The 15,743-nt window shown below is 50.9% G+C and overlaps 1 protein-coding gene across 6 annotated transcripts in view; it reads right to left on the bottom strand.

Annotated features, from left to right (window-relative positions):
* JDP2 (Jun dimerization protein 2) overlaps positions 1-15,477 on the bottom strand; it is a 42,325-nt gene extending 26,848 nt beyond the window's left edge. Inside the window, exons 1-3 of one of the 6 annotated variants that reach the window (XM_064292764.1) lie at positions 10,028-15,309; positions 9,240-9,360; positions 5,156-5,379 (exon numbers count right to left, since the gene is read on the bottom strand). In XM_064292764.1, coding sequence (XP_064148834.1) covers positions 5,156-5,379; positions 9,240-9,315 — 300 coding nt within the window. In that variant the 5' untranslated portion in view covers positions 9,316-9,360; positions 10,028-15,309. Of the gene's footprint in view, positions 1-5,155; positions 5,380-9,239; positions 15,310-15,359 lie in introns of those variants that run through there. The other 5 variants (XM_064292766.1, XM_064292763.1, XM_023546372.2 and 2 more) reach the window with 5 other exon arrangements.
* Between the last annotated feature and the right edge of the window lie 266 nt (positions 15,478-15,743).

Genomic DNA, 15,743 nt, shown 5'->3' with positions numbered 1-15,743 from the left:
TGGGAAGCAGGCCGGTGTGAGGCAACAGGGAGTAGTGGGGACTGTGGTGAACTAAAGGCTGCCTGCGTATGGTGAGCATCTGCTGCTCAGCTCCAGCCTCTCCTTACACGTAAGGGTGTGGACCTAGAGTGGCTAGACATTCTGGTTTTTTAAGCAAAGCCAGAAACTCCACATTTCCTGACTTTTAAATATAGTAACTCATTCAATTAAAAAAAAACATAAAAACCCCACACTGTGAGGGCCAAACAAGATTCATCTGTAGGCTGACTCCTGCCCATGGGATGACAGTTTGCAAGGACCCCCACTCCAACCTCCCCTGAACTCTTGAGTCCTCTCTAAAGCGCTGTGGAGGGCAACAGGGGAGGAGGGGCCCCGTCCACCAAGTTGTTAAGTGAGCTGGACGGATTATCCCGTAAGCAATGTACGCACGGGTTTACTTGTGCTTACATACTAATCCGTAGTGCACGATTTCACATGGGTTGTGGCAGGATGAAACTCAAGGGAAATTGTGCACTGTAGATTAGTAAGTAAACGCAATTAAGCCTGCACATACCTTGTTTACTGTAAACCCATGGGTGACTTGCTTCCTGGTTAATCTGCCCCTGTAAAGAAGTGTCTGATGTGTGTACGTGAGCAACTTTTTGTGCTCAGGCTAAACACGGGTGAAAGTCTTGGAGCTTCTGGCTTCCACCTCCTCCCACTGAAAACGTGTTCCTAGCCTAGAGGAGGGGTGTGGCCCCAGGAAGGGCCAAGTATTCTAGCCAACAGGAACTGGCTGGCCGAGGAACCCAGCTGTAAGGGGCTGCAGAATGAACAGTGAAGATAGGAAAGCTCTAGAGAAAGTCAGAGCGGAAAGTTCCCTCGAAAAGTAATACTAGAAAAGAAGGAATTCCAAGGGGGGCGAGAAAGAAGCAACTGCTCTAAAAATCCCATAACCCAGGATATAACGTCCCCAGATTCCCTGAACAACCATCAAAGTGAGTGATCTTGGCACTCCGCCCCTTGGTCTGTTTCATTTTTCTTCATGGTACTGATCACTACTTGACATTTTATATTATATACTTAAAAAAAAAAATGCCATCCAGTCAACCCCAACTCATGGCGCCCCGTGTGTGTCTGAGCAGAACTGTGCTCCATAGGGTTGTTAACGGTGGATTTTTTGGAATTAGATCACGAGGCCTTTCTTGTGAGGCACACCTGGATGAACTCAAACCTCCAAGCTTTCGGTTAGCAGCCAAGTGCTTAATTGTTTGCACCACTTATGGATGCTAATTTGCTTATTTTTGGATCCCCTCCCTGGCTCCCAATACAATCTAAGCTCCAGGAGAGGGAAGACTTTCTCTGCTTTGTTTATGGTTCAATTCTCAGTGCCCAGCACAGCGCTTGGCACAGGGTAGGTGCTCAACAAGTATCTGTTGAACAAATGAACTTCAGGCAAACAGTTGGCACCAAGATAGTTTAACCATGTACTAATAGCAATGTCAGCACAAAACACTTTATTATTTATAAAATCTGTTGTTTAACTTAATTCCTCCAATTCTCTTTTACCAAACTGTTTCATGCGCTTGGACGTGGCCTAGGAGACTGCTGGCCTCAGCTCAGATAGAGCTGCCTGTAGCAGTGGCTGGGCTTCGTTCTCTCCGGGGCCTGGGCAGTCTGAGGCTGCAGAACTGCAGGGCTCAGCACTAATCCAGACTATGTCATCGAAATGATTGAGCGTTCTGGGGCCAGCCCAGTAGAGCTCTGATTAAAAGCCTGGAAGGGACGTAGAAGGCACAGGGGGCAGCATGGCGTAGGGTTAAAGCTTTGGCTCTTAGGTCAGACTGCCTGGGCTCGTGTCCCAGCTATGTAACTTTGGACCTCTCTAACCCTTGTTGACCTCATCCATAATGTGGAAATAACAACAAAGACGATAATAATTACTTCATAGGGTTCTTGTGAAAGTAAAACGAGATAATTCATGAAGGTTGCTTAGCACCATGCTTGGTATATATAGCTCAGCGCAAGGGAGATGTGGCATCATCATAAGGAGCCCTGGTGGCCCAGCAGTGAAGCTTTCAGCTGCTAACGGAAAGGATGGCAGTTCAAACCCACCGAGCCATTCCACGGGAGAAAAACCTGGCGATCTGCTCTCATAAAGATTACAGCCTAGAGAACCCTATAGGGCAGTTCTACTCTGTCACACAGGGTCGCTATGGGTTGAAATCGACTCGACGGCACCCAACAACAGCATCATCACTGCCATCATCAGTCAGGCCTCAGCCCTGCCATTCTGCAGCAGTGTAACCCTGAGAAACCTAACCTGCCTCCCTACACCTCAAATTTCTCTTCTCTAAAAGGAGGATTACCTGGTCACCAGGAGGATGTAAGGAGTTAATGAGATCAGCCACGGTAAGCACTTAGCACAGGGCCTGACACATCCCAAAAATAGTAAGCATTTAATAAATGTGGGCTAGTAGCTTATTGGAGCCTTGGTGGTACAGTGGTTAAGAGTTCAGCTGCTAACCAAAGGCTGGCAGTTCAAATCCACCAGCAGCTCCTTGGAAACCCTCGGAACCAACTCCGCAGCAATGGATTCGGTTTTTTTAGTTTGGTAGCTTATTCAGTAGGCTTTTACTAGTCTAAAATGTCAATTTAAATCCACTAAAGGCAGTGTGCCACATGCAAATAAACCTTTGTAACCTGAGGTTCTTCGGCTGCAGGTTTCTCTCCCATTCCCTTTATTTTTCAATTGCTCCAAAAATTAGCATGCACCACTGCCCCCCCCCCCCTTAAATCCAACCAAGGAGCCTTTTCGAGGTCAGCTCCCCTTGCAGGGCTGCCCTTACTCAACACCAGCACAATCTTCAGGGCTTAGACCTGGCTCTCCGCCCCCACAAAGCTGCAGGCTGACAGTGAGTGAGAAGACATGCAAATAGGCCCTAAAAACGGCTTGTTATTTTCACCGCCTGGATGGTGCAGCGTTTGTGGGTGCCTGCGAGGACAGGATGTCACTGTCAGGTACAGGGCATATGCCACCAATCTGGGGTGTCTGTGAAATGTAAAAATACCCAACCTAAATACAGGCTTTTTCCCAAAGAAGGAAAGCACCTCCAGCACCTTTTACAGAGAGGAGAGAGGGTAATTCTGCCCACCCCTCCGCCAGGAAAATCCCAGCTGGGCCAGCCCCCTCCCACAAGGCATCTGGCTCGTCACAAACCCCAGGGCTTCAGTACCCCAAAGAAGCTGTTCAGCTAGTGACTTTCAAGGGCATTTATACTGTGGAACGACCGAGAAATGGATGCTTTCAAGTTATGGGGCTAGGAGGTGGAGGACAGAGGACTGAAAGACAAGGGTCCTTCCTAAAGAAGACAGAACACTACATAAGCTGGGAAGTGCTCTCAACAGCATGCCGATTTACAAAATCAATTTGGAAGAATATAATTACGGTCCCTCTCATCTTGTAATCAACGGTCTTTAGTGAGCACCTACAATGCACCTAATCTAGGTGTCTTGAGCTCAAATATCTACCACAGGGGCCAGGCAGTTGAGGTAGATGAAGGCAGCTGGGGGTAACAAAAGAAGAAACAACAGTGTAAGCAGAATGGAGATAACAGGGAGGTGGGAGGCCTAACTGCAAAGAGGAAAAACGTGAGTGAAGTGGCCCTCTCCATTCCATTTAGCTGTCGTCATGCCAGAACTGGGCACCCTGTCACCAGAGCCTCCGCTATTTTAACCAAAGATTAAAATTTACATTTTCAAGTGAAACATTGGTTCACGTTTCTTTTAAAACACTACGGAGGCCAAACAAAACATATCTGAGAGCCAGATCAAACCCACAAATGGCCAGTTTGTAACCCCTGGCCAAGCCCCCAGCAACCCATGTCCTTCTTTCCAGTCTTTAGGGTACCCAAGGGGGGGTGTGTGCAGAACAGTAGTTGCATAATACACCCAACTTTCCCGTTCTGGGACCCAGTCACCCTTCTCCACTCAAGAGTCCCTCCCTCAAAGGGGGAAAGGAAGACTCAATGCTTAGGGACACTGAGCTTCTGTTAAGGGGGATGGTACAATTTGGGAATGGATAAAGGTCATGGCTGAACAATATGATAAACATAATTAATGTCACTAAGCTGTATGTGTGAAGGTTGTTGAAATGTCAAATGTTTTGTTACATATATATCTACCACAATTGACAAATAGCGTCCCTCCCTCAGAAACTTCCAGCCTTCCCCGCTCCATCCTAAAGGACAGGCCCCCATCCAGACACCCTTTTTTGGCCTGTGACTACTCCCACCCTGGCAGAGCTGCCGAACGCCTGAAGCTCAGCTGCTTCCCCTATCCTCCCCACCCCAGCCACCTTTCCACCTCCCACCACCGGCTCCTTCTGCCTTCCAAGCAGTCAGCTACTCTATCAGGCCCCTGAAGAAATGGCTCTGTTGGGGGTCTCATGGGGAAGGGAGCCTCTGGACAAATTGCCAGCCCTGGGAAAGTGGCTGGGGGTATGGATAGCACTGATGCTGAGCCAAGCTAGAGACTTCTCACCGGTCCCCAGAGAAAAGCTGCTCTTCTGAGCTCTCATGAGAGCTGCAGCTGCAAGGGGCCGGAGTGGGGGAGGTGCTCCATGTGTGGGTCCTTTGCAAACCCCATCTAAGGAGTACCATGCTGGGTGACTGAGGTCAGGACCAGCTCTGCTCAAGAAGCTGGTCTCTTCCAAATTCCCTTGGTCAGCTCCAGGCTGGGGCCAGGTGAGTGGAAGCGATGATGTCACTAGCAATATAATTTTTAAAGATAACCCAAAATTGGCATTTCCATACTTTTCAAGGCATGTGGACATTTCCACTATCTCCCCTGATCCTCACAACACCCCAGAGACATGGCCAGATATTATTATTCATTATTATCATCCTTCCCTTGCTCCTTGAAGAGACAGGTTAAGCAGCCTGCCCTAGCCCAGTGCTTCTCAAACTCGAATATATCCATGAACCCCCAGGGAATCTTAAAATGCAAGTTCTCATTCAGAAGGTCTGAGGTGGGCCCAAGACACTGCGTTTTTAACAGGCCGCAGGGTGACTCAGATGTGGCTGGTCCTCAGACAACACTCTGGGTAGCGAGTTAGGGCCAGAGCTGGGGTGCCTCCTGCCCCCAGCTTCTGCCTGGGCTAACGTGGCTGGCTCACCTCACTTTTCACGGGTTGGGGCCTCTTGCCCAGTTTCACCTCCAGGAAGTGTAAGGGGGCGATCATGGCCCCGATGTTGCGGATATCTGCGTATTTCAGCTCCTCCGTGGTCAGAGCTGAGCCGGGAAGGCCAGTCAGGGGGCCGAGCCCTGGCAGAGAGCCTGCAGTCACGGAAGGGTCTGGGATCTGCCCAGGCATCATAGCAGAAGGAGCGGCAGTCCAGCCTGGAGTCGGGGAGAGAAGAGCAGGAACAAAGGGGTCAGCCAGGTTAAGGGGCTTCATGAAGGGCTTAAGACCTCATGGTTGCCAGGTCCTAAAGAACCCATGGCTGCCAGGTCCCAGTCCCTATTTTCACCAGTGTGCTCCTGAAGTCCCCTATTCATCTACCTACTTGCCTTCCTGCCCCTAAGTCTGTCCTGTTATAGAGGACAACTTGATCATATAATTCACACCAAGGTTATGGGTGGAGTGCTGGCTTTTTTTTTTTTTAAGGAAAGCAGGAAGGTAGCAATGCTCAAATGCTTAACTCAGTCCTAATTAAAAAAGAAAACCCTTGTCATCAAGTCAGCTCCAACTCATGAAGACCCCATGTGTGTCAGAGTAAAATCGTGCTCCATAGGGCTCTCCATGGCTGATTTTTTGGATGTAGATTGCCAGGCCTTTCTTCCAAGATGCCTGAGTGGACTCAAACCTCTAACCTTTTGGTTGGCAGCTGAGCAGTTAACCATTTGCACCTCCCAGGGACTCCAAACTCAAACATAAAACCCATTGTCCTGGTCATTGCAGTAATCTTTCTATGAGCCCCAAAAGATTGGGTCAGAGCCCATTACACAGAAGAGAAAGCTTGGGCTTAGAAAGATAACTTGCTGCAGGTTGTACGCTGTTAAAACTGGTGGAGCTGAGATTTAAACTGCAACACACCACCTCCAAGAGAGTGAATTATACCTGTGGAATCTCAAGCACCTTTGCACCTGTTTAAGAGGGAGCTATTTTTGGTTTGGCATGGTGCCTTCCCTCATCACACATCCTAGTCTGCGTACTTGTTAAGGCACCCTGAGTATAAGATGAAGCAAATCTAAGTTAAAGGTGAGTGTGTGGTGTGTGTTCAGGCATGTGTGTGAGTGTGTGTATGTGTGTGTGTGCATCTAGAATCCACGAGGATGAAACTGAGGCAAAGGAGATGGAATTTATCGGCATGTGATTTCCCAGTGAAACCCATGACCAGAAAATTCCTCCATGGTCTCTTCATTCTCAAAGCAAACACATATTCTAGCTCTGCCAGACACAGAATGACTGTAAGGGAAGACAGACCCAGGCATAAAGGAAGGACGTAAATCAGGTCAACACCAAGGGAATTCTCATTTCTTTCTTCTTTGTCCTGGAGGAAGCTCGTAGGTAAGAAGAGTCATCTCAAAGTACAAATGACAGTCAAGAAAGCTTGTCTGCCAGTAAAATCAGATTTATCTGGTCCCTTGAAGGCCTTCTGCCCTCTTGCCATCCATCCATCCACGCATCCATCTACCCATCCATCCATCCAGTTACTGACCACAAATAATGAGTCAGGTTTTGGGGATATGGAAATCAGATGTGCACCCTTGGTTTTCAAGCAGCCTTGTAAGTAGAGTTTTAGTACAAATCTCCTCTTGAGCTCCAGTCCCATTAAGGAAATCATCTTCCCCCCTTCCCCACCTTTCTGCACAAGGCTATGACATGAAAACCTCCACTGTGTTAGAAACCCTAGGGGAAAGCTTTGACCTATTCTTCCACCTTTCCCTGCCTCCTCCCATGCAGGGGAATATGTGTGGAGATGGTGAAAGCCTGACCTCCATCAGACCACACTTCTCTGTTAGGCAGAGTTGCTGTACTCATGTGGCCGTGCTGTCTCGGGCTCTGTCTCCCAAGGAGTGGCCCCAGAGGATAACCTACAGTCCCTTGCCTTCAGGTTTCAAGGTCTAGATGTCAAGAGAGGGACATGCTAGGAAGGCCATTTTGGCCACAAGTCCAAGCTGCATCCTCCCTCAGGTCCAGCTTTGCCAGTAAATAAAGAGGAAATTTGGTTCCCTCTCTAGCTCCTCTATTTGTCAATAGTTCTGAACTCTGAACAGAGAAGGATATGAGAATTTGTCCCCTCAAACCACAATGACTTCCACTGTACATCATTTGCTTAACTAAAGGTGCATGTGAGCAACAGGCCTGTTACTTCATCCTCAGTACACCTACTGCATCTGTCCAGAAAGCCATCTTCACAGAGCTCCCTGCTTTGCACCGATTTTTGTATTTGGTGCTTCCAGGCTCTTTCATCTGTGCTCCACCTATCCTACCCCCCACATCTGGCCCATTCAGCCCCTCTTTCCCACCCTACGTCCTTTCTCCCCCTCCTTAGTGCCCAGTGTCCCCTGGGCTGTCTCAGAAAAGGATCTGAGACTCATTCACATCAAGTTATAGTTTTAGAGCTGGAGGCGGCCCTGGGCCCAACTAAACCACATCCTCATTTTGCATAAGGAAACTGAAGCTCAGAGAGGTTAAATAACTTGCCCAATGTCACACAGCCAGAGAGAGACAGAGCCAGGGCTAGACTCCCGGTCCCTGGAATTTAGGATCAGTGCTTTCTCATCTCATCCTTTTTGTTTCCTCTCCGGGGGTCCCAGAGGTGTCAACACCTTCAGCAGAAGGAATGACCCTCTAACGGTGGACTTGCAGATGCAGGCCCAAAGGGATGACCGTTCTTTTACAGGCAGTAGATCATTTTCCACCCTGTCACCCAGAGATCCAGGTTTAGGCATTAACCGCCACGCATGAGGTTCCCTAAACAAACCCATGGCAGCCAGATAAAGAAATGATCTCTGCAAACTCTCACGTGTGGGTGTCCAGTGTGCTGTGACTCTCCCTAAACTTGAGCTGGATGAGAGTCCAGGGTCTGTGAGGGTGTTACTCCCTCCACCCTCTGGAGCCGCAGCTGCAACACAGAGAGGGCTGCAGGCTGCCGTACCTGGAGGCCACTCCAGGGCACCCTGGATGAGCTGCAAGTCTTCCCAGCTCTCCTCCAGGGAGAACAAGGAAGGGGCCAATGCAGGGACCACCATGGCACAACGGTGCCACTCAGCAAGCAGAAGGGTGATTTCAGGCTACCTGAGCCAAATGGACACAGGAAACTCACATCTCCTTCTCAGCAGAGGAAAAAACCTACAAAATCCCCTCTCACAGAGCGGGACGAATGCTACAAGAAGTCAGTGACCCAAAAAAGGATTTTTAACAAGTCAAAACAGACTGTGCTGTGAGGCTGGAAAAGGCTCTGAGCAGAGAGCTTCAGCTGGATGCGGACCCCTAATGGGACGGATGGACCACCCCCAAGGCATAAGGCAAGGCAAAAACACAGGGCAAAAGCCCCTCCTTGGCCAGAAGCCCTGGAACTGTAAGCCCCAAAGGGACAAGCAGCAGCCAGGCCTGGTGGTTCTCCCCACGTGACCCCAGTGCCTAGCATAGCTTCTGGCAGAGAAGGTAATCAATAAGTACATGTTGAGTTAAACAAACGATAACGAATTCACGGCAGAGCAAAATTCAGTGAGAAGGGTAAGGGTCTGTCTCTGGAAATTTAGATGCTCATTATCAGGCCATAATTTCACCTCTAGGTTACTCATTCCCACAGGAGACCCTAAGAAAAAATACTCCAGAGCCTTCTGTACGCGTCCCCGCCTGAGCCATGTCTGGGAGATGGAAGCCAGACCCCTCTCTGTTCCAGGAATGATAGGCTCAGCTTGCCGCTTCTGTTTGCTTTCACGCAGATGGAATAAATGTGACGCTAATAAGTGATCCCGAAACAAAATGAATTCTCCACTACAGTGGAACCCTCTGGAGGGATAGTCACCCCCTGGGAACAGCGGTCCCATAAATTCTTGCCATTCCCCATCTAAGCACAGCCTGTGATGAGCCTCAGGGGACCAGGCATCAGACTTTCCTTTACAGAAGCAGAAGTCCCCATCTCTTTCCTTCTCCCCGCAAGCAAGCCCCTAACTGCTCAGATACAAACCACAAAGTTCTTAACACATGCCATCCCTAGGAGACAACCACAACAGCTGACATTCACCAGCAAGAAGTCTTCCTAAACGTCTCAGGGATGGGGGCAGAAGACGGAGGGAGGTGTCGGAGTGGCTGCCTTTCATAATTGGATCCTCGTTAGCTGCAGAGAACTGGCTGACGATCTAAGGCTGAAAGGCAAGTTTGGTGATTTGAAAAAATAAAATAATTTGACATGACTTAGGGATCTATGGGGGGCGGGGGGCAGGGATGCAAGAACAGCCAGGAGGAATTTGTGTCCTTTAAGGAAGACATAGGAAAGATGACAAGAGGTGAAATCATCCCTCAATCTGGTTGTTCCATATGGAAACAATTTAGTAGGAAAGGAGAAGTGTGCACTAAAAGCTTTAGGACAAGAACCCAGAGTTTTTTATTCCCTTCAGGGCCCAAGTGGTCCAAAGGGCAGATAAACACCCTTCATGTCTCCATTAGTAACTGGGATGCATAAATAAAGAGCACGTTCTATACGTTGGCAGAAGACCAACATTGGAAATGGGGCTTGTGCCTCAAAAGACAGGCCTAGAATCCAAAAAGACTGGCAAATTTTGGGACACTGACCAGGAATAATCTGGAAGCTAGCCAGTGAAGAGAAGCTGGGTAATGCCCAGATCCAAGATGGAGACTGACAAGCAGGGTATGAATAAGGCGAAAAGGGATCAGAGGGTCACAGTGGACCCTAAGCTGTGGTGTACCTAAGATTATGGGTGATTTGATGCAGCTTCCTACATGCCAGTTTAAAGGAAACAGGGACCAGACTGATCCAAGGAAGAGCCTGAATGAAAGATCTGGTATCTGTACCTCTTACTCAGACTTCCTCAGGAACTTGAAGGCACGCAATTTAGGGCACTGCGTTGTACATGTAGAAAAATATACCGTAGTAGGAGAATTTTCAAAATATTTCAAGTCCAAAAAATGAGCCCTACTGGGCAACACGAACATGAAGAGTCATTTCAGCTCGAAGAAAAGGCAGCAGGAACTTTTTTCTCCCTTATTTTCTTCACTTATTTACTGTACGTAGATCTGTAAGATACTTTAAAACATTAAAAAAAAAATAGGAATGTCTATTCATAAATACCAGTCTTGATTTGATGAGTCAAATATGTAAAGGGCTATTATTAAAACAGTGTCAAATAATCAGCACTGTCACCCAGAATGGCAAAGACAGGTTAAAAGAAACATGATCTGCAGCCTGAAATTTCTGTCCATAGAAACAAAGATTTAAAGGCGGTTATAAAATCTCTGGGCCCTTTTGAGAAGGTTAGCTCCCCTTTAGACAAGCAGCTGGCCTGGGCTGGCCTCGGAGCCAGGGAGAGCTGTGTAAGTGGGTGCAGTGGCCACAGGTGGCACAGCCCCACGCTGGAGAAAGTGACAGTGAGTGAGGCAGACCAAGGAGCAAGGGGTGTTCACAGGGTCAAGCCTGCAGAGCAACAGTAGGGTTGGAAGTCAAGGGCAGGCAGCTGGCAACTGAGAATCAGCAAGAGGGAGTCAGAGATCTTGGGAGACAGAGCCTGGGAAGATTTCCAGGAGGAAACAGGATGCACATACAGGGTGGGGGTGGGGCAGAAAGGTGCCAGGTCAGTGACCACAGAGAACAGTACTGACTCTGTTGGTGGAGTCCCTGGGTGGTGCAAATGGTTAACACGCTCCGCAGCTAACCAAAAGGTTGGTGGTTTGAGTCTACCCAGATGCCTCAGGAGAAAGACCTGGCAATCTACTTCTGAAAGATCAGCCATTGAAAACCCTACAGACAACAGTTCTACTCTGATACACATGGGGTTACCATGAGTCAGAATTGACTTGAAGGCAACTGGGTTTTTTTGTTTGGTTGGTTGGTTTTTATGTTCCAAAGCGATGGAGACCTTAGACACCAAACCTGTTTTTGCAGCTACCGGGTCATCTGGGATGAACTCACTTCTAGAATCTGCAATATTGTAGGTCAACCAGCTTCCAAAGGACAAGGAAAGCCAAAAGGTGAGGAGCAAAGGGATGGAGAAAGTTCCAGGACCGAGAATAAGGGCAAGCAGCAAAAGACCCTCTCTCCAGATGGCCATCCCACACTCTGCAGCCAGGAGGCTATGGTGGGTTAAGGGTGGGAGCTTTGAAGAGAGATGGTCTGAGTTTGAATCCTAGCTCTGCCCCTTCCTAGCTCTGTGACCCTGAGCAAGTTCCCTAACCCCTCTGTGCCTCACCTTCCTCAGCAGTGAAGTGAGAACAATAATGGCATTTACCCTACACAGCGCAGTGATTAAGAGCTCAGCTGCTAACCAAAAAGTCAGCAGTTTGAATCCACCAACCGCTCCTTGGAAATCCTATGGGGCAGTTCTACTCTGTCCTATAGGGTCGCTATGAGTTGGAATCAACTTGATGGCAACGGGTTTGGTTTTTTGGTTTACCCTATGTGGCTGCTGAGAGAATTAAATTAGTTAATGCTTGGAAAGTACCTGGAACAGTGCCTGCACAGAGTGAATGCAAAGTCCCTGTGGCCATGAGGGCTTGCTTTCCGGGAGGGGCACAAATGCTAGATGACCCTTCGAGGTCCCTTCTGGATTGTTCCATCTAACAACGATCTCCCCTTCCTATGGACGTGAAGAGGATTCTCTGCTCTCCCCCTTTCCAGCTCTAAATCCCAAAGCGGGAGGGCCATCCTGATTTCAGGTAGATATGGAAGAACAGAAACAAATGGTGCTCCATTCAAGCTGCGTACAGAGGTGCAGAAAGGAGGCCCAGCATCTGCTCTCTCCCTCCGTGTCTCCTGTCTCCTCCACCCTGCTGGCCAGAACCCAGCTGCACAGGTCACTGAAAACAAGGCACCTCCAACTGACTGGGTTTCCACCCCTGCCTCCTCTAGCGGAGGCCCAGCATCTTCTCTGCCCTTCAATCCACTGTTTCCCTGCACTGGTGGAAAGGGTCACTCTTCAGGTCATCACAGGAAGAAAATGAGTGGTCAGAAGGGCCAAGAGAAGCCACCAGCACACTGGAAGGCATGGTCCCTACGTAACTGTCCCAGCTACACAGACACTGGAACCCTCCCGCAGGGGGCTCCTATTCTTCCCTGAAGACCAGAGAGATGCTTTCAATAAGGCCTGCCTGTGAACACCACTTTCTCCTCTGCCTAATGTAGGTGCTCAATAAATACAATTCAAGTGATTTCTGCCAGGGATCCTTGTCCCTGGCAGCCAGAAAAAGCAAGAAGTTACTGCTATGGGGCAGGCGTTCTAGCCTCTCCTCCCACCTCACCCCATCTCTGTTCCTTGGTGTCAAGAGTTATAATACAACACCCAGCACAGACATACACACAGTGTATTATAAATGGTTCAGCCCTTTAAAAAAAAAAAAAAAGTCACTTGCAAGCTAAGGGTTTGGAAATGGAGATCCAGAGCTGGAATCCCATGGGCTGCAGCAAAAAAATAGACTAAAAAACTCCAAGAACGGTGGGCTCTAGCCGGGCCTCCCACAGCCAGCATTGAGTATAAAGAAACAGGCTGAAAATTCCTAGCCTGGGTCGCTAAGGCATTTGTCTCTGCTGAGCCTTCGTGAGGCCAAACCACACACATGCACAAGAGTGTACATACACACGTGTGCACACACACATGCACACACACACATACACGCAGGCACATGAAGCTTGGCAGCCCTTAAGTTCCAGAGCTGGTAACACAAGCCACGGAACCGACTGCCAAGACAAGCAACAGAAGAGCCAGGCCCAGTTTCATTGGCCACCATACGCTGCATATGGCCCGGGTTGCAGCCAAAACAGTGTTCTCACCCTCCTCAAAGGCATAGGAGACCCTCTGTTTTCAAACACACCTCCACAGAGCCTTAATTAAAGGAAAATGGAAAAATAATGTGCCTGTTGCTCTCCCCCTGCCTATATAGGTATGCACACACACACAGCCATACACACTCACTCTATTTTTCTCTTCCTCCCATTTTGGTTGCAAGCATAATCCATTCACATGGAAAAAAAGCAAACTGCATCCTGCAGCAGAAAAGCAGAAAAGAATGTAACTTGCCCTCAGCCCTGGCTCAGATTGCTCAAGTGAGCTGGGGCTGAATGGATACAGAGCAGGCCAGCCTAGACTGCGTCGGCCCCTTCCTTTCCAGAGTGGAGCTGGAAGCAGAGATACTCTCAAGAGAGTAGCCCGTTGCAACACCGGCAGCTCCACGACAAACAAGGCCTGGGGAGCCCAGCCCTTCTCATTCTGCCAAGGGTTCTGCAGGTTGGAAAAGATGCCCACACATCCTGCAAACAGGTGGGGGGAGACAGCAACAGGCGCAGGGAGACAGGGGAAGCATTCCCTGGTGGCTGAAAAAGCTAGCCAGTGAATGAGTGGGGAGACCAACTTCCTTGTCCAAACCCTTCCCTAGTGGACGATGTCACCACTTATGTACACATCACCCTGGAGGTGATTGCAACCAGCCCAGGAGAAAAGTCAGAGGCCTCCACTCCCATGCCTTGCAGCAGTCCTTCAAACCACACAGCACCCAGTTCTTCAGAAAGATTCTGGAGCTGCCTGCCACTCTGAACCAGAGCCAGCGTAGATGGGGAACAGAAGAGGCAAAACCTCAACCACTCAGAGGCACGAGAATAGATCTTGCTACTCTTCCCCCGTCCTCAGGTTGGTATAAAATCAGAGCCATGCTTACACTTGATACCTCGTTAAACTCTCCCCTGGAAACCTGCAAAGGAAGATAAGCTGTCCATCCAAGCTGCAGCCAGATTTGTTGGAAAGATGAAAGCAATGGGAGGGGTTTTTAAAAACCCTCAGGGAGGGAGGCTGGGGGGAAGGGAAATGATAGGTGAACACAGTTCATATCAAGGTCTTATAGGACAAAAAAAAAAAAAAAAAAAAACCAAAATGCAGTGCCGTCGAGTTGATTCCGACTCATAGCGACCCTACAGGACAGGGCAGAACTGCCCCATAGAGTTTCCAAGAAGCGCCTGGCGGATTCGAACTGCTGACACTTTGGCAGGTACCACAGCGTCCCCAAACTAAGACCCTGGCAAGAGCCCATCAAATTTAAGCCAGGTTTCACACACACACAGTCTGCAAGACCATTTTGAGAGGCAGACCTGAACACGTGTGCCCTAAGCACTTGTGGTCAGGCCATAGCGGAGGTTCTGGATGCCAGCAGGGAGGGCAGCACACTGGGCAAGGGTCAGGCAACCTGCAAGGGGGGCTGCCCCAAGGGGTCAGCTGACTTTCCCCATCCACCAGCTTCTCCAGCGCCAGCCCCACGATGGCCCATCCATCCCCGCAGAATTAAGGGCTGAGGTCTCCCCGCCTTCCAGCCCCTCCTACTGACCCAGGCAAAGCCTGGTTCTACCACCCCAGGGTCCAGCGGTCCAGGCACAGGCCCAGTTTCCCCAGTCTCCTTGGAGAGAAGAGCAGAAGAGAGCTTTCTAAAATGGGCTGGGCCAGATAGGAGGGGCTGGTTACCTAGAGGAGCGGGTTTGTCTCCTTATGTAACCCGGCATGGGGGGCGGGGAGCCCAAAGGAGACCCAGGCCGTCCCTAGGCCCCCTCCTAGTCTCCTAGTCCAGAAGCCCGGGGTCACGGCCCTGCGAGAAGCCCTTTTCCCTGGATCGGAACCCCGAGCCTTTCTCAGCACCCTACTCCGGGTTCTCCGGGAGTTGCGCTTCCTCCCTGCGAAGGGGTACCGGGGTAGGCACGACTTTCCAGCAGGTCCCTGTCATCCCTCCACCACCACCCTCTGCACCTCCCTGGCCTTTCACCCTCCATGTGCACTCCCACGGCCGTCTCCCCGGGCAGTTTTCTCTGCACTCACCCCGCCTGCCCTGCGGCCCGAGGAGAGCACCTCCCTGCAAACGGACGAGGGAGGAGAGTGCGGAAGGGAGGAGGGAGCGCCCCGGCAGCCCGAGGAGCGCACAGAGCTTGCCGTCCTGGGGCGGGAACCAAGGGGGAGCCACCAGCTCCTGGGCGCCTGGCGGGAGGGGCTGGGCTGTCGCGCCCCCGCCGGGAGAGCTCAGGATCCTGGGGCTGGAGGAGCCTCCCACGGGGCAGCGGGTCTCGGCTCTGCGCGCTCCGCCCGCGTGGGGGCGACCGTCCCAGGTGCCCGCGCCCCGCCCGCCGCCCGCTCGCCGGGAGCCCCCGCGTCCTCGCACCCACCGTGCAGAAGCCGCGGGCGGAGGCGGCGCCCTCGGGGCCGGGGCCCGGCTGCCGGCGCCGTGCCCGCTCCGCGCCGCTGCCGCCCGCTGCCCAGGCCAGTCCCGGCCCGGGAGCCGCCGCGGCGCCAGCCCCGCCGCCGCCGCAGCGTCCGCTGCCGCCAGCACCCCCCGTCGCGGCCACCGAGCGTCCCTCCCGCAGGCTGTGGCGGGCGGCGGGACGGGTTGCATCAGCCCCGGCTATATAGCGGCCCCTGGGCGGCGGGGAGGGGTCGGGAATGCGGAACCGGCCGAGCTGCCAGCTCCAGACGTCAGAGGGGGACGGAGAGGAAGGGAAGGAGGGGACAGGGGAGGGAGGGGTGTGGATCCGGCGCCTCACACCCACTGA

The sequence above is a fragment of the Loxodonta africana genome, chromosome 10 (genome assembly GCF_030014295.1).
Source record: "Loxodonta africana isolate mLoxAfr1 chromosome 10, mLoxAfr1.hap2, whole genome shotgun sequence".
Taxonomy (NCBI): domain Eukaryota; kingdom Metazoa; phylum Chordata; class Mammalia; order Proboscidea; family Elephantidae; genus Loxodonta; species Loxodonta africana.
This window is presented reverse-complemented; position numbering and strand designations above follow the sequence as displayed.